The following is a 26,835-nucleotide window of genomic DNA, read 5'->3' on the forward strand; positions in this document are numbered from 1 at the left end:
AAGCAAACCATATAGAAATAAATAGTAAAAATTAGCTAAGTTGAATATGGCTAAATATTTAGTTCTTATTAGCTATTTAGAGCTAGAAATATAACCAACAAAAGTAAACATAACCATTTCGCTAATTTTCAACCTTCAAAGTTCAAATTTCAAATTTAATATTTATTAATTATCATAATTTAATTTATAAGAGAATGGAAGGAAGTAGCTCCTCGTTTTTGGGAGTAATTAGTGTGAAAGGCCTCATGCAAGGCCTAAATAAATATGATAAAGGACCTATTGACATCAAACTAGTTAAAAATAATCCAATGGATTTGGGTTCCTTTATTCTCACGAACCCAAACGGAGAAAAGGTTCGTCGTTTCAATGTTTGTTTTTTTCCTTCTCTAATCCTCACTTTTTAAGATTGGAACCTTGGAAGAAGAGGTGAACCTTGTTCTTGGACTAGCCTCCATCTCTGGAAATTTTTTCGACCCAAGTCAAATGTGTGGCACTTTAATTAATAGCGATGGACAATTAGAAATCTCTCTCTATGGAAATCCATGTCATAAGAAGGAACTCATCTCCATTCTCAGGATTAAAAATATAGTTTATCAGGCGGAAGTGACTTCTCCTCCTCCTTCGGATGACATGAATTCTCTTTTTCAAGAATCCCTCTCCATTCAAGAGAAGGGGAATCTCATGAAGGGCTGTGAGGCCCTCAAAACAAAATTACACCCACATCAAATGATTGCCTTAAATTGGATGTTTAATCGGGAAAATAATCCACCTCTCATTCCCTTTTGGACGAAAAAAGAAAATGGCTCCTACTACTCCTTTCTGACCAAAGAATCAACTCAATATAAGCCCCCTGTTTGCGTGAATGGAGGGATTCTAGCCGATGATATGGGACTGGGGAAAACCTTGAGTATTATTGCGCTCATCATGACCAACTTTTATGATGGAAAGCCCCTAGCTCGTCCTATCTATGGCTATAAACGCAAGCCCTTCTCTTGTCTTCAAAATCATTTCAATTTTAAGCTCAATAATATACCAGACAAAAAACAGATAAAAAAATCATCCGGAGGAGACTCACGGAAACATGGGATCATTAATGTATTTAGTGTTTTTGACAAGTCAAGTTCTGAAGGAGAAGAAGAGGATGATGGATTTGACATAGATGATGATATTTTTGTAGAGCCTTGTTCAACATCCTCCTCAACGTTTCAGTGTGGAGATGAAATTGATTCCACTCCAGGGAAGAGGAGCCGATTACATGAAGGGAGCATTGAAGAAAAAGACTCTAAAAAAGGGAAGATGGATACTGAAGAATCCCCTTTAGGTGACTTCGTAGAGATGGATGAAGTGGATGACAACTTTACTCAGGAGCTGATCGTACCACCCAAAGAGCCTAGTAAATATGTACTTGGTTCTAGAGCTACTCTCATTGTATGTCCTCTAAGTTTACTCCAGCATTGGATTTCAGAGTTTGATAAACACGTGGACAAATCTGTGGAACTCAGTATCTTCATGCACTATGGAGATAACAAAAGAAATATCTCATCCTTGGAGCTGGAGAAATATGATGTTGTTGTAACAACATATGGAACACTTTCAGCGGAGTATCGCAATGCTAACTCTTCAAAATCTGTCCTTCTTAATGTAAAGTGGCTGAGAGTGGTTCTTGATGAAGGACATCTTATTCGAAACGCAAAGGCCCAAGTAACACAGAGTGTCATGTCTCTTAATGCTGCTCGTAAATGGGTTCTCACTGGAACTCCTATTCAGAACAAATTAAAGGAATTGTTCTCTCTTGTTAACTGGCTGGGTATTCAACCCTTTAAAGATAGTAAAAAGACCTGGACAGAAATTATAGAAAGAACAAATGGCTCTAAAGAAGGAATCTCACGCCTACAAGTTCTCTTGACTAGCATATGTATGCGTAGGGTAAAAAATGATCGATTAAATGGAAAACCTTTGGTTAAACTTCCCCCTAGAAAGTTTTTTGAGCGAAGAGTATACTTTCAGGGAGAGGATGCTAAAATTCATGAAGTACTACGAGACGAAGGCTTCAAATTCATTGAGCAATTGATGATGAATGGAAATTTGAATAGAAATTTTGGACATGTTTTTGCACTTGTAATGAAAATGCGGCAGTACTGCTGTCATCCGGAGCTCTTGTCCATGAAGTTTAGGGAAAAACTGAGGAAACATTTAAGTAAAATGGGGGAGTCTACTGATGTGATACAAGAGTTTGGTGAAGATTTGGATCTCGAAACAGCTTCAGAGTTGAATTATGCCCTTCAAGAAGCTTTAAATGATGAAGAGGATCCTGAAAAGTCATGTCCTATTTGTTTGGAGGCTCTTTCTAAGGATACGGCTTCCATAACTCAGTGTAAGCATATCTTTTGTGTCAAATGTCTTAAAAACTTCTTCAATTCTGCAAATAAATCGTCTGTCTGCCCTCTGTGTCGATCAGAGATACAACCTGAAAAAACGGCTATCATTTTGAAAGATAATGAAGGGGAGGATGAACCCGATGTACAAATTAAGGGGATGGAAACAAAGAGCGTCTCTCCAAAACTCTTGGCTGTTCTTGATGAATTGAAGATTATTCCATCTGAGGATAAAGTCATCATAGTATCACAGTTTACTTCCTTTCTCTCCATGATTCATCCTATTTTGACGCGTGAAAACTATGATTTTGTGAGACTGGACGGAACAATGAGCATGAGACAAAGAGGAGAGGTCCTTTATACTTTCAACAGAGGATCCCCTCGAATACTTCTCTTATCATTGAAAGCAGGAGGTATTGGACTTAATTTAATCGCTGCTAATCATTTGCTCTTACTTGACCCTGCATGGAATCCTGCAGATGAGGATCAGTGCTTCGATCGAATTTATCGTATTGGTCAGGAAAAACCTGTTGTTATTTATAAGTATATTGTGGATAACTCAATAGAGGATAGAATACTTGCTCTCCAGGAGCATAAAAGAAAATTAGCCAAGACTGCTTTTAATCGCAATTCAAGCAGAAATTCCCTTCGTGAAGATAGGATTAAGAATTTTAAAGTATTAGTTGGTCTAGAAAGTTAGGAGTACATATTTGATATTTTATATAAATGTTAATAGAAGTTAAAGTTGTAAAGTTAAAGCCTAAATGTTTAAGACAATATCCCGAATTTATTTAATTGTTTGAAATCAAATTTTTCCACCCATGCATTTGTTGGGATGATACTTGATTAATTAATAATTTTAAGAAAAAAAGTTGCTGAAGTAGTACGCCTCAAATCTGAGAGAATCTACAGGCATTGAATTTTCTGCTACACTGACGTCATTAATGTTTTTTTTAGTGTAGCTGTTGATAGTAAAAACTAATGGAGTGAATATTTATTTACGTACGTAACTACTGCTACCATCTAGGATTTGCTTTGGATTTATTTGAGCAGCTAGTTATTTAAGATCCAACCCCTGTTGCTCTCTTTCTGTAGCGGTGCATTATTACTTTTATTTATTTACTAAACAATTAATTACAAATTATCGTCATTTCGTCAGCGGAGTATTATTTTTTACATTGGTTCTTGTTCCTCCAGCATGGATGACCAAGTGTGCCCGAAATGCAAAACAACGCGTTATCGCAATCCCAGCATGAAGTTGATGGTCAATGATTGCGGCCATAACTTGTGCGACTCTTGTGTTGAGCTTTTGTTTGTCAAAGGTACGTATTTTTTGTCAAAATTCTTAGATGTGATGAATAATATTTATTAATTATTTTCATTTCCTAAATTAAAAAAGGCTCTGGCTCCTGCCCAGAATGTCAAATCCCCTTGCGGAAGGTCAATTTTCGAGTTCAATTGTTTGATGACGCCTTAGTGGATAGAGAAGTGGATATCAGAAGACGTATTTTACGAGATTATAACAAAAAGCGGGATGACTTTGATTCCCTTCGCAGCTACAATGATTATCTCGAATCCATAGAGGATATTATATTTAATCTTTGCAATGATATTGACATTCTGGATACGAATAAGCGAATCAATGACTATAAGGAGAAAAACAGGGATAGCATTGTGAGAAATCGCCATAAACTATCACAAGAGTCTATGGAAATTCAGGATATTCTGCATTTTGAGGAACAGCACTCAGTGTCCAAGAAAAAGGAAATTCAGGAACATGAGGCCTCAACCAAATTAGAAAAGCAGAGAGTCAAAGAGCAAATGATACAGGAGCTCATGTTCTCTGAGACGGATGCAAATGATATTGTGGATTCTTTTAATAGTGCCAAGTCCAAGTTTTCTACAGGCATTGATATTAAATCACGAACAATCAACAGCTCAGGACCTCTTCTCCTTCCAGAGCTTGTACCTGATGAGCCCTATGTTTACTCAGAACCAGATATTGTATTTGATGGACCCTCTCCGCCCAGGAGCGATAAGGAAATAAAAGATTTTTGTAGACATATTCGAGCTGCTGGAGTATCTGAGCTTGCTGCAGGTTATGTAGAAAGTATAGCTTGCTTTAGGGCTTTGCAGGAAGCAATGTCTGGCCTCTACTACTCCCCATGTGAATAAACAGAATATTTACTATCTTTTATATATCTTTTTGTATAGTTGGCCTTATATTTATGTACTATGGTAAATTTGTGACAAGAGATTATTATTCATTCAGACTTATTTACTACTTTAGGAGGAAAAAAAAAGAACATACTAATAATTAATAAATACCTATATTCTTATTTCAATTTTGTAATTGATTAGTGTCCCTTCTTCCCATGAGAAAAATATAATATGACGACAATTTATGATAAGATATAAAAATTGCTAAATCTTTATTCCATATTATTTTCATTTAAATCATGAATCAAAGCTTAGATATTATATTATTATATAGTTAACATATAAAAAAATAGAACCTAAACTTTCCGTACGAAGTTAATAATATGATGATAGATATAATAATACATTATAAGAGTAGTAGTAGCGATAATAATGATAATAGTAATAAGTACATAAATAATGTCAGATACTCGGATCCAGAAGTAAGATGAGAGTGGGGTGTAGATATGATAAATGTTATTATATGTACTAACAACTAAAGAATAAGTAATGCAGAGGAGACCCACTGAATTAGCAGGGAAAAACAACACACATGTCATAAATAATTAAATTAATAATGAAGGATACCGGTTCGCTTTGAAACTCCACCACGAGAGTGTTTATTCGTGCCTATTGTCCAATATATGTAATACTATGTACATATATTAATGCAAATACTAATAATAGTGAAGAACCAAAGAAGGAGCAAGGCATCCAGAGAAGAAAACGTTTTAGACTAGCAGTGATAGTGAGGTTGAAGTTGTCAGGAAAGGAGAAACACCATTCCATCATCTTCCTCGTTTCACATGGCCTGCGAAGGTCGTATGTCAAATGGAGGAGAGCTTAAAGCAACCGTCATTGGACCAGTTATGATAGACGGAGATCCCATAATGGAGGAGGCCATTGATGTTTGATTGATAAGAATAGGAGGTTGTCCCCCTGTGGCCATCATCATATTGAGATTTGGAGGTAGAGATCCCGAAACATGACTTGGAGTTGGAGGTGCTTGGATACCATTAAGATGTGCCATTAATCCCGCAGGAGGGGCAGGGGCAATGGGTTGAGGGGTTTTAAGTTTGTCTTTCAGAAGTTTTGCATGATGTGCATTCCCACTTCCACGAAGCTCTCCAGAATTGACGTAGACTCTTAGGGGCCTACCAAGACATTTGATGCTAGATAGATATTTCTTTGCCTTGGAGCCTGCACGATCCTCAAATTCATTAGGAGTTAACCATTCATCCCCTAATTGAATGCATTTTCCTCTACTGCCTGACTCATATTTGTTAGCGTAAAGTAGAGCCGTCGTACTCTTGCAGCGTACTTGCATAACGGATCCGATCCTTGATTGAGCGGGTCTCTGCTGCATTTGTAACTGCTGTTGCTGATGCGCATGTTGATGAATTTGTTGAGGCTGTTGTTGCTGAGGTAAAGCATTGATAGCCATTGTTACAGTAGGTTGTTGATGAGAGATCTGAGTAGCCATGGAATGAGTTAAATTGGCAAATGGATTATGTTGTGGAGTGGGTGGTGCGGATATATGGTGATGAGGTGAAGACATGACATAGACTGTTTGCGGAGTATCAATTCTTTCGGGTTGAGTAGGTTGTTGTTGTATTGTAATTCCTCCAGTGTTGGTACCACCAGGTAAAATAGATGGGGATATCTTAGGAGGTTGATCGAGTATAGATATATATGATGTAGAAGGAGGAGCTCCAGATACGATGGTTGCACTATTACTAATCACAAGGGGTGAAGTGGAGAGGATTTGAGGTGGTTGAGGCTGCTGTTGAGGTTGTTGATGTTGATGGTTCTGGGTTTGCTGTTGATGATGGATCGCAGTTGTGACTTGAGGAGTGATTTGAGGAGGAGAATCATCGTATTCGCTCTTCAACTTTGCCTCCAGTTGACGCGACCATTCCTCCCGTTTCTTCATTCTTCGCTTTTCCTCTTCATCCTCCTCATCGTCCTCTTCCTCTTCTTCATCCTCCTCATCGTCGTCGTCATCCTCGTCATCGTCTTCTTCGTCGTCATCATCCTCATCCTCCTCATCGGAATCATTCTGATGATTATTATTCTTCTGCTTCATAGATTGAGAATTAGATTCTTCCTCTTCTTCATCTTTAGATTCCTGAGGCGAAGGAGATGGAGGATCCTCCCCTCGACAGAGAGAGCATCGACACTTTCTAGAGTGAGGTTTAAGCATACCAGAAGCTGTTAGTGTCTTGAGAGGACCATAGTCAGTCTGTATGTTTTCCAAATAGTACTTTGTGGTACAACCACAAGCAGTTTCAAAGTTCTGAGGAGTCATCCACTGATCCTTGTAACGAATACTTAATCCCTTAACTCCACTCGCAAATCGGGAAATGTGTAATTCAGCTAATTGACCCTATATATACATGCAAATACAATTAATTCGAAATTTTTAATAAATAAAGTATATAAAATATAGACCCACCTTGCACTTCACAGGAATGATTTGTTTTCCATTAATGGAGGAGCCAGCAGTTTTGGACAATCCCTTCTAGGAAGAAAAGAAAAAAAGATTGTGATTAATTATTGATTAACTTAAATATTAAAATGTACATACATTGGATAGCTCCTTTTTAGAGGAGTCCTCCTCTTGATCCTCTTCCTTTGACTCGTCCTCTTGAATATCTTCATTCTCCCCTCCCTTCTTCTTCTTCTTCCCTGAGGATCTCCAAGATTTGTCCTTACGATCCCCACTAATGTCCTCTTCTTCAAAATCGTAGGGATCAGAAGCATCTTTACGCTTGTTATTATTGTCTTTAGAGGAAGAAGGAAGAGGTTCTTCAACTTTGGCATTCTTGGGGGGCCTTCCTCTTCTACGCTTGGGCTTGGGAACAGCTTCCCCCTCGTTATCGGATTCATCTTTGGAAGGATCTTTATCCTCAGTATCAGAGTTGGTAGACCCATTTTGAAGGACGGAAGGATTGATGCGTGGATTGGATGTTCCTGAGGGAGCAGAGCGTCGTGGAATCGTGGTTGGAGGCTTGAAAGTGGTGAGTGTTGTCTTATCGACCGTTGATGGAAGAGAAAGGCGGCCGAATCGATGTTGCTGTGGAGCTTTTTGATTCAATTGTCCTGGAACAAGGTCCTGGAGTCCCTTGACTTGTAGGCTTTTGGCAACTTCGAGGAGGGGGCGAACCTGATGTTTACTCACTACCACAGATCCTCCATATATATACTTCAGGATTTTATCAAGGATAGTACCCTTCACTCCTTTGAGGAATATCACAGGTTCGGACTTGAGTCGTGGGACGACCGAGTGGAAATAATGACTCCGGGCGGCCAACAGGATGCGATGCGCTTCAAAGTTCTTACCATCCTCAGTGCTCAGAGTTATGTCCGTTAGGAATCCTTGGGAGTACAACTTAGTCAACTCTTCACTCAAGGGAGTCACATTATCATCCCTCAAGATGATCTCGGATTCACTACTTACGGCGCTCGGCGCCGTCGCCATCTTTATTATTTATTATTAAATTAAAAGCTATGTATATTTAAGTCCATTAAGCACTAGTACACAGAAGACAAGGACGCATCGTCATTTTTGACGGCGGCGGCGGTGTTGACGACGCCTAAGTTCTATGACGTCATCAGAAAACTTTCTCTTCCCAGTCGGCGTCGGCGTCCCTTCCTATGGTCGAAAGAAAGCGACGTCGTCATAGCGGTAGGGGAGAAAGAAAGACAGAAGAAAAGAGAGAAGGAGTGAGAAGAAGAATGGATTTCCCGCCAATAATGTTTGAACAGCTACCAAATAACAAAAAAATTATTTTACTCTTACCATTGAAATAATCATCCACCAAAGAAAGGATGATTAATTACTGCTAAATTGTGCTAAATTTGAGAGATGACAATTAATGCTGGGTTTGTCAACCTTGTTTTGTCTTTATTCGGCGTTTACGAATGGTGTATGAGTATTTCGTTTAAACGAGGATTGATTCATACACTAATAGCTTTAGTAGCATTGTTTGATGTCACGATTCAAGGAAGCATTTCATCTGTGTACTTCCTTGCCAGATATCTGGGCGCATTTGCATTCATGAAGGGTTCTGCAAAGATTTGGAGCAAAATTTTCTATTGCAATAAAGCTACAGACTTCCTTAAGTGTCCGAACTGCTCCGACCTCATGATCAAGGCAATCTATCAATGTTCCTGTGGATATAGTCTTTGTGGAGACTGTTGTGATACACTCAAGATCTGTAAAGGTTGCCATGATATACCTCGTTACTTTAGAAATAAGCTGGCAGAGTCTTTGATTAAAAAAATAATGGAAGCTTAGATCTTTTCGGGTTTTATTAAAAAATCAATTTTCGAATGTATATTTTGAGTTGATATATTAATGCGAGTACCTATGTCAAGTCTCAATATATATATTTAAATATGTTTCTTTTTTGGCAGAATTAAGATTTGAATATTATAAATATGTTCGTATACATTAAATAAACTAAAATGACTTCAGTCAGTAGACATTATAAGCTATAATATTTCAAAGTCACGTATAAAAATCACAGCCACATTATATTTGAATAACTTATTTAGATTAGGAGCCGTAGATCCGAATTAGAGTCATTTGTTAAGGAACTCCAGTAGGTAGAAGAACAATTATGTAGTCCAAAACAAGAATCTATCAATTTATAATAATCTACAGTTTGATTGAGTGTCCAATGCCCATGAAGTATTTCTTCATTCGGAAAAGCTGATTGTATAAGCTCAGATACACTTTTATTATTGAGTATTTCAGGAATGTCTACGGATCTTTTTCGATCCATTTTAATATGGAATCCATCAGAAGTAACCATAAACGAAATACCACTTGTCAATGTCCCATCAATGAGTGGTATCACTTTCCATAACCCTGCCATGTCAGGAAATCCAAGGTCCTCATACTGTACTAAGGGTGGTAATGAAATATCCATTGTGCTATTAAGTTTGGAATAGATTAACTTAACTACAGATCCTAAAGGATCTATCCAAATAAATGTTAAGCTCTTATTTTCAAACGTTCGATAAGATATTTTGATTCCGATCTTTGAAGCATTACCGTATGCCTTGAAAAAATTTCGGAAAATAAGTTCTTTAGGATCGAATACACTACCTAATTCAAAGTTTATAAAACCAGATCTCTCAAGTTCTATATTAACAGATGTCGAAGGAGGTTGTATGTAGTATTCATTTACTTGACCATTTAGGTTAAACAGGATCAAAATTCCTTGAAAAGAATCGTTTTTATGAAAGGAAGTAATTTCTTTAAGATGGCTTTCATTAGGTATAAGAGACTTGGCTAGATTATTACCCGCCAAATCTTTAGAGTCATTTTCATCCAAGTAATGATACAAATTTTGCCAATAGCGATCATCGACGATGTCACTTATCCCAAGAAGCTCAGAATCAATCAAATCCAAAATTGATTGACTTACAATAGGTTCAACTTTACGAACAAAATATAAATTTTTACCAACAGAGCTTTTGATTTTTGCCCAGTCCAAAGGAGTTATGTCATTGGGGGAGCACCCACACCAGTCAACTATAGCTTTATGTTGACACTTGCAGCCTAATTTACGTTTCCAATTGGTAAGGTGAAGATTGTTGTTTATGTATGTTGAGCAAAATTCTGAGTTTCTTAGCACTGAAATTATATATTTTAAACATAATGTGTAAGTGGTTAATTTTACTTAAGAGATATACCCGTATGAAAAAAGGATTCTGCCGGAAGCAGTGTGAAGTTATACAAGAGTTTGAGACTCGATAATTGATAATCTATCTCTAAATTATTGATTATATGAGATACGAAGTCTTTATGGAGACAAATCCAATCGGATCCACCATCTAGAGTAATCCCTTTAGGAAGTTCTCTATTTCCAATTCTCCACATTCTATTTTCACATTCATAAAAAGTTCTTTCAAGTCCCTGTTTTTGTATAAAAACACTGGAATCCCTACCATGGGACTTGACAAAATTCCTTCCTTTATTGCGGCTTAAAAATTGAGTTAGAGTACTAATTGGCTTGAGAGGATAATCGGATTCAGACAAATTTAAAACAAAATCCCATTTCCAAGAATAATGATTACGGAGAAGATCTTCCATAGATGAAAGAAGCATTTGTAAAAGAGATGATCCACCCCAAATGGTTGCAAATCGATTAGGCACTAATTTAATATTTTGAGATTCTAGGACGGACAGTTCTCTATGCAGGTACTCTTGTCGAGAATCAACATGAATGAAATAATAATGTATAGGACTGTAAATCCGTTTAATTAGACGTTTGACTTGTCTGAAGGATCGTCCAGAGAGTGTTAAGAGAAAAACAATTCGAGCAGGTCGATTTTCTTCCTCTCCAAGATCACTCAAATTATTATCATCTTTGGAGTTGCTTATAATAAGACCAGTGTGATAGATGTTCATTGAGAGATATCCTCCACACATACCATCTTCTTGTTTGGGACAAGGCAAATCACAGGTTGAAACTTCTGAAGTATCCTTCGGTAGTGAATTACCACAAAAACATTCTTTCTTATATTGAACACCAGCAAAAGTAAAACCGTAGAAGGTACAGGCCTCAATGCACTTCTTAGGACTATTATCATTGTTGAATTTTAAAAACTTCTCATTTAAAATACGCTGATTAACAGAGTCAAGAAAACATCCTAATTCCATTCCAACCTTTTGAGAATCTATCTTATTTGGGCATTGATTTTTTAGAGATTTATTGCCATAAAGAGTTCCATTTTGGGCACGACAGGCAATAAAGGATATTTCATCTCTACATTGAGATGTTTTTGCTCTTCGTATGGCTCTTATTGCATCTGAAGTCTATAATTATATATGTATAAGTTTTAGATATTATAATATCATAAGATTACCTTGAGATTACAGTAGGGAGTTGGGATGTAAGTGGAGGTCTGAGATTCGGACGTAAAAGGTTGAGATTTGATGGAAGGAGATGGGGATGATGATGTGTTAGAAGAAAAGGAGTAGAGGAAGGGGACGGCAATGCCGAGAAAGGATGTACAGAGAAGAAGGAGGGACGTGATTTTCCTATTTTGTGAGCTCTTGGTATTCATGGAAGATGAGGTTTGGGGATCGGAGATGGATTGGCCTCTCTGAGTAGAACGTTGCCTTAGTTCCATTGGCATTTCCTATAATGTGGCCCTAGACAGTATAAGACATAAGTAGTAATTACTAAATGAGACAAAGATTATATTCGTAGAGTAAAGATGAGCTTATTTTTATGTATAATATTATTAGTACAATGATTACTGAAGGGAATTACAAGTTTAAGAGGACAAGTCATTGCCCCAAATGAAATTCAATTTGGTGAGTGTGTGTGTGCCTCCACGTTAGAGCTCAAAAATATAAAGATGAAACATAAATAAATATCAAATAGAGACTTATAGTTATTATTGTGACTTAATCAAGTCTCTTTTATTATTATTTATTTTGATAAGGGAACTAGAGCTGCTACACTAAGAAGAAGCCCCAACAGCTGCAGACAACGTCGCTACCAGCACCCCACCTAACTTGACACTGCGTAACTGCTGCTATTTATTGTTATTTAGGGTGTAATTAAGCATGAATCATTTTAACGCTTTAGGGTGCAAGTATCACTATGTATATAATAATTAATATTTATATATACTCGTATATATATAAATATTAATAATTAACTAATATATTTTATACTATCTGAACATGAGCTCTTTCTTACTTCTTAGATCTAGCTAAAGAGCCATTAACCATTTACTCATATATTGGAGTAATATATATAGCATTGATATTAATAGCTCCACAACAACTTTGCTTCTTCTTTAATAAAGTAATGAAAATTCCTCTTATCAAGGAATAGCAATATATTTAGAATTAATGGTTATACATGAATTAATTAATGCGATGAATATAATTATGTATTTTCAGAGGGCAGTTCTCATATTTTGTATATTTTATCATTAAACATACATTAAATTGATTTATCTATAAATTACAGGCATACGAAGAACATGTGGCAATGCATGATCGATACTCTCTAGAGTCTCCAGGTCTTTTGATATATTCGCAGTAGGTTCCCCAGTTTCTTGAGCTACAAAATCTATATAAGAAAAATTTAAATTAGTAAAAGTAAAAATATATAAATAAAGAGTATTTATCCCAAATGATAGCTCAGAGCTCATCGTCATTCATCACCTCTTTGTTCCCAACTTCCCGTCATATACGCCTTTCATTGAAATGCAATACTTTGCATCGTAAATATCAGAGCAGTTACTAAGGAATTTCAAACCCTCTGTGCTATCCATATTGTCGGAACAAGAGAAATCCTTGGATGAGTCGCAATCATAGCACCATATTGAGAGTACCAAAGCAATTTGTGAAGCAATAAGTAGAGTACGGATCAGAGCAGAATTCATATTTGCTTTAGTGTTAATGCTCTTATTAATATTATTAAAACAGTTTCTAAGGAAGGTATGCTATCTAATATTTAATACCTACCCCATTCTCAAGATAAAAAGCATTTTTCCCCCTCTGCAACTTAACACCCAAAAACATAATGTTTGTACATGTTTTGGTTGAAATAATATTAAAGAGTTAATAAATATTTAAATATCACATAAAATATTATACACAAGGGCCCAAGTATCTTAATCATAATGAAAAAATATATGTAATATACATTATTCGTACAAACCCATATAATTTCATTTAACCATGATAAAAATGTATTATAAGTATTTTAAAATAATAAAATTTTACGTCACTAGATTTTAACGTGACGTCAAAAAATATATTTTACAATATTATATAATTTGCCTCGACCTATTTAGTTATTATTATTTAGCCAGCGAATTTATTTACCAGTAATAATAGTAAACAAATCTTCTAAACCTCCTTCTTTTCTAGTCACCCTTGAGTCCTTTAGTCACGTTTAATTATTTTTGCATGATAAATTCATAAACAAGTCATAACCAATGTGTTCTACTAATATCTGAAGTGCACCAAGGGTCAATCAATAGCCTTCATGTAGGGGGAAATGTATTTTGTATCCTTAAAAATCAAATGGCAAAACTTTATTGACTTTGAACAATATTATTCCATTGTTAATTTCATTAGCCTCTGAGAATCTATGTGTAGTCACGTGCTACAATTAATATGTCTTCCACGAAAACAACATTTTTGAACTGAAATGAAAAAGTTTTTAATTAAAAAACTTGTGTAGAGTGAATATTTTAACCTGGTATTGCTACAGATATTACCTTAAGCATTTTTCTACTAGTCAATTACAAAATAATATCCAAAATAAAGTTTTGATTGAACATTTCATCCGTTAAAGTTAGGAATCATCTCCTTGGTAGAGGATTTTTTAGCATAAAAAATATAGTTCCCCCCTTCATGAGGTTAAGTGATTGGTCCACTCCAGATATTAGTAGAACTCATTGTCACTACAGCCTACAACACGAAAAATAACAACATGGAACCATCTGCATTTCGACATTCCGTTAGGGTTCCGAGGCTTTATAAGGTTGCAAGTCATATATATGAGGATCACATTAATGGTATACTCCCTATCTTTGTTATTCAATAATAATTAATGTGTTTTATGTCCCAAAAATACTAGGGAAGGGAACGATTAAGAATTTAATCCATAACACAAAACGGCATCCTAATATCGGTGCATTACTATCATTAGTAACGGAGTGTGTTGCTAAGCGAGATGAGATTACGGTACGCTCAAGATGGTATTGTTGACGGAATATGAAATCATGAAGAACGTCATGATAATTAATTAATTATCATCCAATATATATATACATTTCTTTATTACAGGAGCTGTTGAAAAAGTCGAAGCTGTTTGAAGAAGAGCCAAGGTTCAATAAAAATTTAGCTTCTATACTCATTACTGAACTTATTTGGGGCAAAGGAAAACTTCCTGCTACTAGTCGACCCCTCGAAATCATGCTTAAAGTAAACATGATTTTTAATAATATGTGCTTAATTATTTACATGAACCATTATATTTCTTAGCGTCAAAAACAATTGAAAGCCCTCTCAAAAGAACTTTGCTTTTCTCAAAAAGTCAAAATTGTAAAACCTAGGTGGGCAAGAGTCAATACATTTAAGATCTCTTTTGATGATGCTCTAAAGCATTTTGTGGAAATGGATGGCCTTAATTATCTCGAGTATGATCAGGATACTAAGTATCAAGATTTCTTGGAGAAAGTGAGGCTCCTCGAACCGTATGAGTTCATGTGTGACCTTCATGTGGACAATTTATTGGTCTTCCATCCCAAGACAGCCTTCTATAGCCATGAGCTGTACCTGAATGGTAGCATAATACTACAGGATAAAGCTAGTACTCTTCCAATTCAAGCCCTTAACGTCAAGGAAGGATCTATAGTTATGGATGCATGTGCTGCTCCAGGGAATAAAACAACGCAGATAGCGAGTTGTGTCGGTTTAAATGGGGGAGTCTATGCTATTGAGAGAGATGAAGAACGGATACAAATCCTTGATCAAACATTGGAGCGTGCAGGAATCCACAAATCCCTCGTTAAAGTTTGTAATATTGACTTTACGACTCTAAACCCTGACGATTTCCCAGATGTTGAATACATTGTTCTTGACCCATCATGTAGTAGTTCAGGTATACAGTTACTGTTTACTTGACTTTTTAACATTTAGTTGATCTTTTCTCCGTCACTTCAAGGTATTTTGAGCGATGTAACAATTGGAAACCGTCTTTCAAAGCTCTCAGCATTTCAATTTAAAATGCTTGAACATGCACTCAAATTCCCTAACGTTTCAAAAATATCCTATTCCACTTGTTCAGTGCACAAGATAGAGAATGAGGAAGTGATCGAGGCTATAGTTAAGAAACATCCACATTTTAAAGTCCAACATGTCTTAAAAAAGTGGCCTACGAGAGGATTAAATGAGTACCCACATGGTGACAAATTTGTTAGAGCCACATTCGAAACGGACTTGTGCTCCGGTTTTTTTGTCGCCATTTTGAAAAGGATAAAGATGAAGAAAATGAATAGAAAGGAAGATTGATTTGTTTCTTATTTAAAACTGACTTTTATGTGCATTCGTACGTGATATAGAATGAATATATAGATATATAAATAATACGTAATCTGTTTATATATTAAATTAAGCTCGTTAACAGCTTGGTCAAAGTAAAATAATTTAAAAGTGTAATGATGATAAATTCAAGAATTTGGTTCTTTTTTAAATACAACTTTTAGTCAACAGGTAAAATATCACAGTCATAATCCAAGGAGCACCGATCATTTCTATCAACAGCAGAAGACTTGATCGTAGAAAACCATTCACCCCATGACTCCGGTATAACGTTATCAACGAGCATAACAAGCATTTCAAGGCCAGGAACATTTCGTTTAACGACTTTCGTAGCTTGGCAAGTGAGTCTTCTTCTACAGTTCTGTTTATCCATAAATGCTCCAACACCTACGCTTAGTGAATTAAAAATATAGTCTGTATCTTCTTCTTGGGGATCTTCCATTGTTCTTTCATTGGTTCCACGTCGGAAACGAGCGCGAGCGCTCAGATCCGCTAAGGCTTTCGATAGAGCCTCCATTAGAGAATAAAAAGATTCTTGAAATAAATCTTGAACAACTTCACGAATAGAGCGGGAATTGCTCTCCGCCATTTCTTGAGATTTGAAAACTTTTTTTGCTCCTTCGAGCTCATCGTCAGATGTCGGATCTTCTATTATAGCGGCTTGAAAACGGTCAAAAACACTATTCGACTTTAAAAAGTCATCCTCAGGGATTCTGCTCATAATGATGGTTGGCGCTACAGATAAGGCCATAAATAGTAATATAAAAATGGAATTCTTCATTTCTGACTTTGAATTGCTGCTGTCACTTCACAGAAACTATAAATTGACGAAAGGTACTACCCACATTCGATTATTCTACATAACCTTCATTTTCATAACCCGTTTCTAAGAAAATTGATGGTAAATTTTTATATCGAAGTTATAAACAAGTTAACATCTTTTACCTTCTTTTAGAACACGATAATCAGACAATATTTCTTCATCCTTCCCACTACTGCTGTGGTATTTCATATTGATAAAATCCTTGATGGCCTGATAAACAAGTTTATATTGGGCCTGAAATATTAGATTTGACTCAATAATATACACGACAATGAATAAATTCATTTCAACTTACTACACTTTGAACCATTTTTTGTCTTTGCTCTCGAAGATGTTTAACTGTGGATAGTACATCTATTTCCATGAGAGCATCATCTAAAATTTGTTCACAAATCATGTGTACAGCTATCAAAGTTCCAGTTCTACCAACTCCGGCACTACAGTGTACACATATTGGTGATGATGAATATTCTGGGTCGATGAATTCATTTTCTAAATGTTTTCTTGAATATCTAATAATACGACATGTTTCGAGTAGAGGAAATGTAGACTCAGGGACACCATGATCAGGCCATGATGTCAAATGAATTTGAGTAACAAAATGGCATTTTTTATCCGAATCTGGGGTTCCCTGTAATACATAATAATTGATGAGAGAGAACAGAAGTAAAAGTATTATGTATGTGATATCATATATGTGATAATTGTAAATGATATAGCCGGATATAAATAATGGCGAACTTACGTGAAAGACATTAATATCCCTTACAACCACTTCTTGAGTCGACTTATTATATCTTTCCTTGAGGGTGTGAATAGTAATTTCGTCAAAATTGAGCATTTCTCCAACTTCAGGCCAGTATTGAAAGCACTTGATGCGATTGTCTTCCAATACGTTAGTAAGACACACAATAATGCAAACATTTTTCTCTACGATCATGTTCCAAAAATCAATCACAGTATTTCTTTTAGGACCTTGAGTGGCAATATAGTCTTTTGTCGAAAAAGAAAGGCCTTTAATCAATGAGGCATTAATATACTTCGAGCAGGGAGACCCTAATGGACTCTCCAATAATACAACGTTGTCATCAACTGAAACAAGTTTAATTAAAGAATTTATCATGTATATCAAGAAACACCGGTCTCTTACAAGGAATAATATCAATGAATCGATTGAGATTCTTATTACTCTCATCATTTCCAATGGTTCGGGTTTTGAGAGCATTCACTTCCGAACTGTACTCATTTATATATTGAAACTCATCGGTTAGAGTACCACTCTTTAATCGACGATCTAACTCTGAGCTATAATCCATGATGGGTATGGGCACAGAGTATCCGTCATAATCTGTCATGTGAGAAGACTGCCGGGAAATAGGTTTGGCGAGGCTAGAATAGGAGGATTTTATTTTATTTTTATAGAATTACATATTAAATTTATATATAATGTAAGTACGTAGGCGGGTAATCAAATAATATTCCTGAATTAGTAGGATGATCAGGTGAAAACACAGATGTTTTTACAAACACAGTCTAGCTAGCTAGCCTATATGTACACCTAAATAAAATCTAGATAACATAAACAAATAAAAAATAAAGTTAATTAATCTCTTATCATTCCACAAGTAGAGGTTCTTACATATTTATACTAATATAATTATAACTCTAAGTTATAAATTCTAATTATTGATCAAAGGGTTTCATTTGTTGAGTAATTTACACACCTTTTTAGTAGCTAGCAAGGTTAATAGAAATATTTCTATTGACCTTGGTATCTAGTACAAAATATTAGGGAGGAAACCACTAGTCATAAGATGTAGTGGATTAACTAGATTACTGGCGTCATCTAAAAAGTAAGGAAAAAAAGAACATGGCCGTTCTTTTTCTTTCTTTCTTTTGTGTGCGTACTAGCATATATGTTTTTATGTTGTGTCGTCGCTATGGAAATATTACCGTATCGCAAAATATTTTTTGTAGAAATAGAGGCCAATGAGAGCAGAGAGTATAAGACTGATGGGTATGAGTGTAGAAAGAATAATAATCCATGTAGAAGATGATTTTTCGTTGGTGGGGCCTATTGTTGTTGTTGGTGGTGGTGAGAACGTTGTTGATGGCCATGTCGTTTGGGATGGTCCTTGTGTTGTATTAGTGTTGTTTGTAAAATTTGCTGAGCTGATTCCTAGTATCATTGTTGTTGCTGCTTGAAGGACTTTAATTTTTCAATTACTTTGATATTAGTGGATACATTTAGTAATGATTATCATCGTAACATTTGAATAGAGCCTGAACAAACATTTATCACTCTTCTTATCAATTCAATCTATTAAAGAAAAACTTCTTGAAAGTGGTGGCGAGCTGAGCTGAGATAATAAAACATGCTGAGGATGATGGATACTAAACACACATTAAGTAGTGCTTTTGATATAATAATACTACTACATGATTGTAGGTAACTTTTTTACCTTTTTTTACGAAAGGGAACAGAGAGCAAAATGTGTGTGAGAGTTATTTAGAGGAAAAAGAGAGCTCTCTAGCTATGTGTTGTGCTATTGAAAGGATTCCACACACTAATACGATACGAAAAGAAAGGCAGCAACAAGCAAAAAGATTTCGATTTCTCAATCAATCCAAGGATTGAGTTTCATACTACTAAACTACACAGGTCCGGTCGATGGAGAAGGAAACATTGACTTGATTAAAGAGGGAGAAAGGAGGGAAAAGATCTCTCCCTCTTTCTCTCCTCTTTTCGTATAGCCTTCCAATTGTACAAATCTTCCTAATTTTACGTTAAATAATTATATTATCAAATGGAGTAGTTGTTAGGATTCAATTGTGCCATAAATAACAATAAGCCATATTTTATTGACTCCTAAATTTGATTACGTAAATAATAATAGCTTACTCTGCAACGTGGACAAAGCAACTACTTTTATGCCTTTACTACATAGTACGTAAATATAATTACGTACATTAATCTCGGAAGAGTTCCACGTAAATATGTACACATAAGTGCTGAAAGGCACCCAGCCGTCATCCTCATATAAAAACAAATGTTTGGCGATCATAAAAATGATAGACGCTTCGGCATTCTTCATATTTTACAAACGCAAGTGAGCTATGGAACTTTAAACACATTAAATTAATAAAAGACAGACTGCTATTTTCTTGAATTTGCCCCTCCATTCACAGTTTCAGAGGAAGAGCAGTAGGTTAGACACGTTTCGACGAAGAATTATCCTTCCATTGAAATGCTCAAGGTAAATAGAAATTTCTATTTACCTTGGAAATGCTATTTTCAAAATATCAGTCCGAAAATTTGATTTAATAAAAACAAAATTAATAAAATTTTATGCTAAAAACAGAAAAAGGTTTACAAGTTTTTAAAATCACTCCGCCCCCCTCCCGCCAAGAACAATCCTAGGCATTGTACTGGACAGGGGGTGTTGCAGAAAAAAAAAATAACATTCATAAAAATAAATTTTCACCACCCCCCTTCAATTAATATCTAAAAATTTCAATGTTAATTGTCCCCTCTCCTCAACTATAAATTAAAATTTTCGATCTGGTTGTTCGAAAGAGAAATTGAAACAAGTGAGTCGACTTTTATACAATATAAATTAGATTATCCGGGGAATAGGGTGCAAGAACGCCGTTCCTCTGCCATTCTAACATAAATGAATACCAGAAAGCAAGCATTGGAGACTTGAAGTAAGTATGTCTGTCAGAAAAAAAAAATTAAATTAATAAAATAAGAAAGAAAATGGTTATCTATTATTATTATTATTCAGGTGCGTAATCACCAGGACAAGAGGGGTCTTAGTAATACATTTTTCAATAGCAGTATTCAGGCATATAAACAGAAATCAAAATTGAACGGCGTTTCATGGAACGTGAGTTCAATGAACGGAACGGATTTTTTTTTAACGTAAAAAATGATATTTTAGCGTTCCGTTCCAATAGCAAAAATTCAATTAATCAAGGAGTATATTTTTTTGTGGCAGTGGTACAGAGGGTTGGGATGAGGGGGTACTTTTTGAATGCTCTTATTGAGCATGAAAGTTTATAGTACTCTATCTTATCTTGAACATATGAACTTGACCTGTTCAATAATTCTGAATCATGGGGCTAAGGCTCATCATTTGGCCGTGAATGTAAGCAAATGGGCCGCTAAAAATCCTTGAGGACCCCTTGAAGAAATGACTAGAGTAATGTACTAAGATAATTAGGTATTACATAGTATTTCTTGTTTGTGGTTATCATTAAATACAGTGTGCGACAGCAAAACGCAACTTTTTAGCGTAGAATACGAAAAATCGAATTAATCTAGAACAACATAGTGTTGAACGAGTGGGCTATATAATATATTATTCAAAAGAACAATAATTAAAAAGTAATTTCTCGCAATAGACCCACCATGGGCTCAGGCCTGGGCTTGAAGGCCGCACACATCTTGACGAAGTGGCCCTCAGACATGGCCACCGACTGCCTCTTGGCAGAGGTCTTTAGTGCGTCGACACTATGAGGAACGGTACAGGAGGGAGGCATCAACAAATTTCGAAAAGCTATATTCGAGAGGATTCATGTCGGTCCAGGAGGGAGGCATCAAAATGTGTTTCCAGAAATAATGTCAGAATGTTGAACGAAAATTTTTTTTGAAAGGAAAACCAAAATAGGAGAACGCTTACATGCCTGATAGTATTCATCGACCCTATAAATGGTGATTCCTCCATAGTCACAAAAAAACAAAAAAAAACCTGATTACGATACTGTATTATCTCCAAGACAGAGACGGTTGGAACATTCGAGATTTACCTTTCAAATAATACAAACTGAGAAAAAAAATTAGGCGAGAATGGAGACAGTTGTAACAGTTTTTGTATTTGACTCAATTGTTCAGGGCAGTTTTGACTTAAACACGTCAAAAGTTCTTTTAATTTAACTACAATTTTCTGATATTGATTAAATTGATTAAAAGGTAATTCTAAAAAGTAGTTTTTCCACAAATTGGATTTCAACTCAGTTCTTGTTCCAATGTTGTGACTATCTTCGTTTCCCCTTTTAATTAGCTTAACTTTAAGTAAAAAATATAAATTAAGCATGATTAATCATAATTCAGAACCGTTTCCTTCGAGTAATTGAGTAATAAGTGTTTCAACTACCTTTCTACAAAAAAAAATGTTAGTGAATGAAGTAGAACTTTAGTATTAATTTTGATGATGTTTCTTCAAAGATTAGAATAGTGAAAGATAAGGGCGATTTATATACTTTCAAACTACAAAAAAAATATGAAGAACTATTAAGTTGTAAAAATATGTATTCAAAGATCATTCCCGAAAGGAGTGTTGAAAGGAATATTACATATTATAGACTATAGTATGTACCTTTATGTTTTAACAAGTATGGTGATTAAACTTTAAAATGATGCAAAAAAAAGTCATTACTTTTTGTAATGCATAATATTAGTACATGAACTATGCATAGACTCATAGTCGACCGGTCAAGAATTACTTTCTTTAGCCTTGTGAACGCCATTCCAATCGTGTTATACTTCTATAGTTATATACACATATTATTTGTACAACTATGAGTTAAGCACTCATAAAATAAGTAATTTAATTTATTTTTATTTTACATAGGGAAGTGATGGTGTGGTCAAAATTTCAGAGGGGAGGTAATGTGTAAACAGGGCCAGCCTCAAATATCACAATGCCTTTTCCAAAACAGATTGTTCAAATCCCAATCTGAGGCCAGGTTGGCTGTAGCGTGAGCAAGGCTTAAGACCATGATAAATATTTGGGTCCTTTACTTTTTGAAAATTTGAACTTTCTAGAAAAAAATTCATTTGACATATTTTTAGAAAATAAATTTCGATTCTGTATTTTTTTAGAATAGAAAACTAAACTTATTCCTAATTAAACTTTTGCCACTAGGGTAAAATATCAATGGCAGGAGGAACCATTAACCCCGCTGCCTCCTGTCCATAAGTGTAGGAGATGGTAGGGCAAGTGCCTCATTCCATATTTGGGAAATAAATTTTATTTCCCAAATATGTTAAAAAGCCAGGAAATGAAAAAAAAAATCTAATCCAGAAATTGTTTTTTTTAATGTCAACGTTTTAAATAATAAAGTATCTTCTATAAAATACGTTATCAAAACGTCTTTTATAAAAGCAAAAAAGGGTTGTAATCACAGGGTGGGAAGCAATATTGTTTTTTGTATAGAATTTATTGGCCCTACTAATGATGAGTGAGTGATCCGGCCATAGTCACTATAATTAAGGTCACAATGATAAAACCTTGATTACGGTACTGAAAAGAGTCATCCAAAAACAATTCTAGTCCTAAATTTGTACTGATTAATTTTTAATATTTGAGGGAAAATTGAAGTCGTTCTCCAATTAAAAATGATCTTCTACGCTTATATTTATGTATGTACATTGTACATACATAAATATATCAGAGTTAATAAATGATAAAGTTAGATATAATGAAATATTATTCATTACAAAGATATTTATTACATGGAACTGAATGGGAGATAAGAACACCTTGGGATTCATAGTTATAATACTTAATATGTAGGTCTATTGACATAATTATATTGTTTATCACAGGGGCGTCCGCAGGGGGTGCTAGAGCCCCCTCCCCCATTGCAAACTTATGTATCCGTTGCAATCAATTCCTAAACAAAATATTATGAGCTACCACCTCCCTCCTGCGGACGCCCCTGTATCGGCTTTTCTTAGTCACTGATACTTTAATATTTTCATGAGTCCATTCAGGGGCATCCGCATTATTATTTTTGCTTATATTTTTTTCTTAGAAAGTACAGCCTCCCCCCATTGGAGACGGTCCTTCCCACTGTTACAGCATACACCACAACATAGGTACTTGGTTAGTTGTGTCTGCATATAAATATTATCAAATATGGATGTATTGGTGATACTTTTGAACTATAAACTGGAATATTTTCATTGCTATTAGGGTTAATAGATTTGATACAGGTATTTCCTTCAGACCTGTTTTTCTTCTTCTTTGGCCTACTAAAAGAAAATACCTTCAAATATATAAATATTAAAATAGGTAAATACGACTATGTATTTTAAGGAGTCAATATTATAATTTATTTTTTAAAGTGCAATCATTTTTTTTTTCGAAAATTGCTATTTGAAATACATACATTAGTTGGTACAATTACGAGTTACGACGTACATTAGACTGTCTCGTTTTTGGGTTAATAATTGGTTTCCCTTTGTACAAATACCTTTTCTGCTGAGGGCCATCAGAAAACTGACTCTGCAAAGTTTGAAGCCTCTCATGCCATTTTACTTGTGGTACAGGGCAATTTCATTTGAAAAAATGAGATATTTGGCTCAAAATTGGCCATTTGTAGTTCTCTTTTACCGTCTCAAATAAGGTGTTATGAGTCAAAAACTGTACTTTTAATATTTTTTGAGCATTTGATTTATCACTAAAAAAATATTGTACACATTGTTTTTAATAATTTAAGGGGTTTAAGTTATTATGACTCAATTATTTGTGGTTTCTCTGTTTTACTAAAGACAATATTTCTCCTCAAACAACTATTACTTCAACTATGTATTAATTTTGTTTTGTTATGTTTAATAAGACTGATAAACCACATACTAAAATATATTTAAATGTATCATTTTTGATTCATATTTGGGACGTTACAAGAGTCCAATTTTGACGCAAATGCCAAATTTTCTAAATAAAAATGGCTTGTAATGCCCAAACTTGCCCAAATCAATTTTTGGGTTGTTCCCAGCAGAAAAAGTTTTTTTTGCAGGTGAAACCAAATATTAACACGAAAGCAGAATAATCTAATAGTATACATTGTTCATAATTTTAACCCAGATGCAATCACAAAATCACATCATCTATGATAATATTTAGATGTCCCATATTACAATTAATTATACAAGTAAATATGTGCAAATTATAATATTATGAGGCCCGTCAACACTAGAATGCAAGCTAGAATGATTTTTCTCAAAATTGAGGAAGGGCTTTTAGATTTATATTCTTCGATGAATAATTATTATCGTTACATTTCTATCAACAATGTATTCCAATGAATTATTTGGAGTCACCATCGAAAATTCCTTTTTAAGTAGCAGAAATCCATTGTCGCAATAAAAGGAATGACAAATTGATGGATTTTATCTATTTGAAGGGCCATAATATAGGGGTCAAATTAACCTTCTCATAAACTAAATGAAGGTTTTTAAATTTTAACTATGTATAGTTCCCATTCTTTTTGAGTATCTCAACCCATTCCATCAATTTGAATACAAAGGCTACTACAATTTATTAAAATATGACCAGGAAATATTAAGCTGTGTAATATGTATGATAAACAAAATAAATTGGTCATTTTTTTCCTTTTTTGCTGATTTTTGTTCAAGATTGTTTTTGGGTTAACGCACCACATAACTGCTGACATGAGAGTTAAGGAGAATACTATTATTATATATATGAAAATATGATATATTGCAAACGTTTAATTCATCTTTTGTGCGCTGAGAGGCTGTCATCCACATTCTTCAGATTGGATACGCTAATTAATGATTAGGATATTTCTACACCCTAAATGTCTATTACAAAATAAAAAATGACTTCCCTTGAGGAGTAGAAAAAGAGATGATTGAAGGACCTGTTTTATAATAAGTACAATTGTAATTATGTATCTTGATGAAAATAGAACGGAAATTTGACCATCTAGAATGCTTTTTAGTTTTCACTTGGATTTGATCTCTTTAACTACTGTGAAGGAGTGTACAATTGTTATAATTGAGTCTTATCAAGTCATGTCACGTGTGACAAAGAGAAGATAAAACTTAGTTCTATTGTTCATGATTGCACTTATCTGATAAATAATAACAAAATCAACTTATGGATAACATGTAAGAGGAGAAACCAATCCAAAGAATCATAATCAAATGACACATAGGTCTTGTGTTAATTATATTATCAATTATCATCCTTAGTAGGTAGTAAGAAGTTTCAAATGTGTAGCTGAACAACTGTTTGTTTCGCATCTGCTGTAAAAGTCAATCCAAGTTGCTGCAGCTATCATATTAATGAATAATGTATCATATTTATACTCCAACTCTTAATTCTAGGTATAGGAGCTATTATCTGTTTGTTATGACTTATAAAATCATATGTCCTACTATAAATTGAGAAGCGAACAACACTTGTGTGTTGTCTGCACTCTGTACATTTATATCCAATATGATTTCTTCTCTCCAACATGATTCATGAATATTATAATTTATAGCTACATATATACTAATAGAGGGATATGATGTCCTCCTGAACATTGATTTTGTTTTTATTCTATATAAGATATGTTCCGTATATTAAATAAGGGGATTCCAATCATACCTAAATACTTACTTCTAGGAGACATCCAATGATTTCTTTTGACAACATGGTTTCGTGGGTTGATCCACCTACTCTTACTAGTTATTACTTAGGAAGGAAGGATGCCACATCTGCTTAAAAAAAAGATAATATTTGAATTTTTTTCCTCTTGCCGCCTCTCAGTTACTTATCATGTCTAATAATTGCTAAGTAAGGGGCCCTCTTTGGATATTATACTAAGTCAGGGGTTCATGACAAAGGAAATCCCTTTCTATTACATTATATATGTATTAGGAAACACATATGTTATCATGATACCTCGTAAATAGTCAGGACTCTGGAGACTGTCATGATGACATACATTGAGTATTGTGTCCGACTTGATATTATTTATAGTCTTATATAGATATGGAATCAAAATACGTTTTTTTTTGTACTTAACTAATATATTTCTCTCTTGCATGGACCTAACGCTAATCATCATTGGGTCATAAAAGAGGACAAAATGGGACCCCATGGCTATTTTTTATAGCTAAATTGGGGTTTTAAATTTTATATTATTTACTTTTATTTACCTAATTACGTTTACGTTAATCTTTAGCTAAAAACATTAGAGGAGCTGCATGAGGGAGAGTGAGGTTAGCATGTACGTCTCGAGATAGCTAGAAATGTCCATGGAGGTTAGCTAGAGCGCTATTTCTATTTGTCACTTGAACGAGTGAGCGCGAGGAAAAAAAAGGAAGAAGAAAGAGTGCGTGTCGTAGGCCGACTGATGAGGGGCTCACAATAGAGAAAAAACTAGATGGATTTGTGTCTACTAAAAGGAGCTAAAGCAGGAAGCTGAAGAGGGGGGGGGGATTGAAAACAAAATAATAAAAATACAAGAATTGAATCTATATACAATACATAGACCATAGCAGTCAAGAATTAGAAAAAAAATAATTATTGTTATTGAAG

At 34.8% G+C, this 26,835-nt stretch overlaps 7 protein-coding genes across 16 annotated transcripts; 3 read left to right on the top strand and 4 right to left on the bottom strand.

Annotated features, from left to right (window-relative positions):
* Positions 1-60: 60 nt before the first annotated feature.
* Positions 61-3,147, top strand: LOC121131736 (helicase-like transcription factor). Its single transcript, XM_040727094.2, has 2 exons — positions 61-353; positions 406-3,147. The coding sequence occupies exons 1-2, from the start codon at positions 195-197 to the stop codon at positions 3,073-3,075; spliced, it is 2,829 nt and encodes a 942-aa protein (XP_040583028.1). The 5' UTR covers positions 61-194; the 3' UTR covers positions 3,076-3,147.
* On the top strand, positions 2,051-4,796 carry Mat1 (CDK-activating kinase assembly factor). The gene is made up of 2 exons (XM_040727101.2): positions 2,051-3,697; positions 3,775-4,796. Exons 1-2 carry the CDS (start codon positions 3,574-3,576, stop codon positions 4,548-4,550), a joined length of 900 nt encoding a protein of 299 aa, XP_040583035.1. The 5' UTR covers positions 2,051-3,573; the 3' UTR covers positions 4,551-4,796.
* Positions 4,777-8,281, bottom strand: LOC121131737 (uncharacterized). Of its 2 annotated transcripts, none has more exons than XM_040727095.2 (3): positions 7,162-8,281; positions 7,030-7,095; positions 4,777-6,960 (listed from the first exon to the last, which is right to left on the bottom strand). In XM_040727095.2, exons 1-3 carry the CDS (start codon positions 8,053-8,055, stop codon positions 5,377-5,379), a joined length of 2,544 nt encoding a protein of 847 aa, XP_040583029.1. In that variant the 5' UTR covers positions 8,056-8,281; the 3' UTR covers positions 4,777-5,376. The 2 variants fall into 2 exon arrangements, with proteins under 2 accessions (XP_040583029.1, XP_040583030.1); XM_040727096.2 differs by having other exon boundaries at positions 7,030-7,092; positions 7,162-8,188.
* Positions 8,282-8,870: 589 nt separating this feature from the next.
* Positions 8,871-12,130, bottom strand: oxt (Xylosyltransferase oxt). 4 transcript variants are annotated; one of them, XM_040727097.2, is made up of 4 exons: positions 11,867-12,130; positions 11,457-11,745; positions 10,281-11,406; positions 8,871-10,221 (listed from the first exon to the last, which is right to left on the bottom strand). In XM_040727097.2, exons 2-4 carry the CDS (start codon positions 11,727-11,729, stop codon positions 9,131-9,133), a joined length of 2,490 nt encoding a protein of 829 aa, XP_040583031.1. In that variant the 5' UTR covers positions 11,730-11,745; positions 11,867-12,130; the 3' UTR covers positions 8,871-9,130. The 4 variants fall into 4 exon arrangements, with proteins under 4 accessions (XP_040583031.1, XP_040583034.1, XP_040583033.1 ...); XM_040727100.2 differs by having other exon boundaries at positions 11,854-12,061; XM_040727099.2 differs by having other exon boundaries at positions 11,845-12,026.
* Positions 12,131-12,479: 349 nt separating this feature from the next.
* Positions 12,480-13,140, bottom strand: bou (glycosylphosphatidylinositol anchored membrane protein boudin). The gene is made up of 2 exons (XM_040725668.2): positions 12,775-13,140; positions 12,480-12,679 (listed from the first exon to the last, which is right to left on the bottom strand). Exons 1-2 carry the CDS (start codon positions 12,993-12,995, stop codon positions 12,565-12,567), a joined length of 336 nt encoding a protein of 111 aa, XP_040581602.1. The 5' UTR covers positions 12,996-13,140; the 3' UTR covers positions 12,480-12,564.
* A 362-nt stretch (positions 13,141-13,502) lies between these two features.
* Nsun5 (Nop2/Sun-like domain containing protein 5) lies at positions 13,503-15,713 on the top strand. 2 transcript variants are annotated; one of them, XM_040727108.2, is made up of 5 exons: positions 13,503-14,138; positions 14,201-14,321; positions 14,410-14,547; positions 14,608-15,226; positions 15,290-15,713. In XM_040727108.2, the coding sequence occupies exons 2-5, from the start codon at positions 14,319-14,321 to the stop codon at positions 15,634-15,636; spliced, it is 1,107 nt and encodes a 368-aa protein (XP_040583042.1). In that variant the 5' UTR covers positions 13,503-14,138; positions 14,201-14,318; the 3' UTR covers positions 15,637-15,713. The 2 variants fall into 2 exon arrangements, with proteins under 2 accessions (XP_040583042.1, XP_040583041.1); XM_040727107.2 differs by having other exon boundaries at positions 13,766-14,138; positions 14,201-14,307.
* LOC121131742 (receptor-type tyrosine-protein phosphatase epsilon) lies at positions 15,637-26,649 on the bottom strand. Of its 5 annotated transcripts, none has more exons than XM_040727106.2 (7): positions 26,454-26,649; positions 25,912-26,009; positions 17,640-17,878; positions 17,235-17,581; positions 16,785-17,120; positions 16,612-16,723; positions 15,637-16,552 (listed from the first exon to the last, which is right to left on the bottom strand). In XM_040727106.2, the coding sequence occupies exons 3-7, from the start codon at positions 17,842-17,844 to the stop codon at positions 16,518-16,520; spliced, it is 1,035 nt and encodes a 344-aa protein (XP_040583040.1). In that variant the 5' UTR covers positions 17,845-17,878; positions 25,912-26,009; positions 26,454-26,649; the 3' UTR covers positions 15,637-16,517. The 5 variants fall into 5 exon arrangements, with proteins under 5 accessions (XP_040583040.1, XP_040583038.1, XP_040583039.1 ...); XM_040727104.2 differs by lacking the exons at positions 25,912-26,009; positions 26,454-26,649 and adding exons at positions 18,443-18,849; positions 18,952-19,328; XM_040727105.2 differs by lacking the exons at positions 25,912-26,009; positions 26,454-26,649 and adding exons at positions 18,443-18,809; positions 18,952-19,182.
* Between the last annotated feature and the right edge of the window lie 186 nt (positions 26,650-26,835).

Source organism: Lepeophtheirus salmonis, chromosome 1 (genome assembly GCF_016086655.4).
Source record: "Lepeophtheirus salmonis chromosome 1, UVic_Lsal_1.4, whole genome shotgun sequence".
NCBI lineage: Eukaryota > Metazoa > Arthropoda > Copepoda > Siphonostomatoida > Caligidae > Lepeophtheirus > Lepeophtheirus salmonis.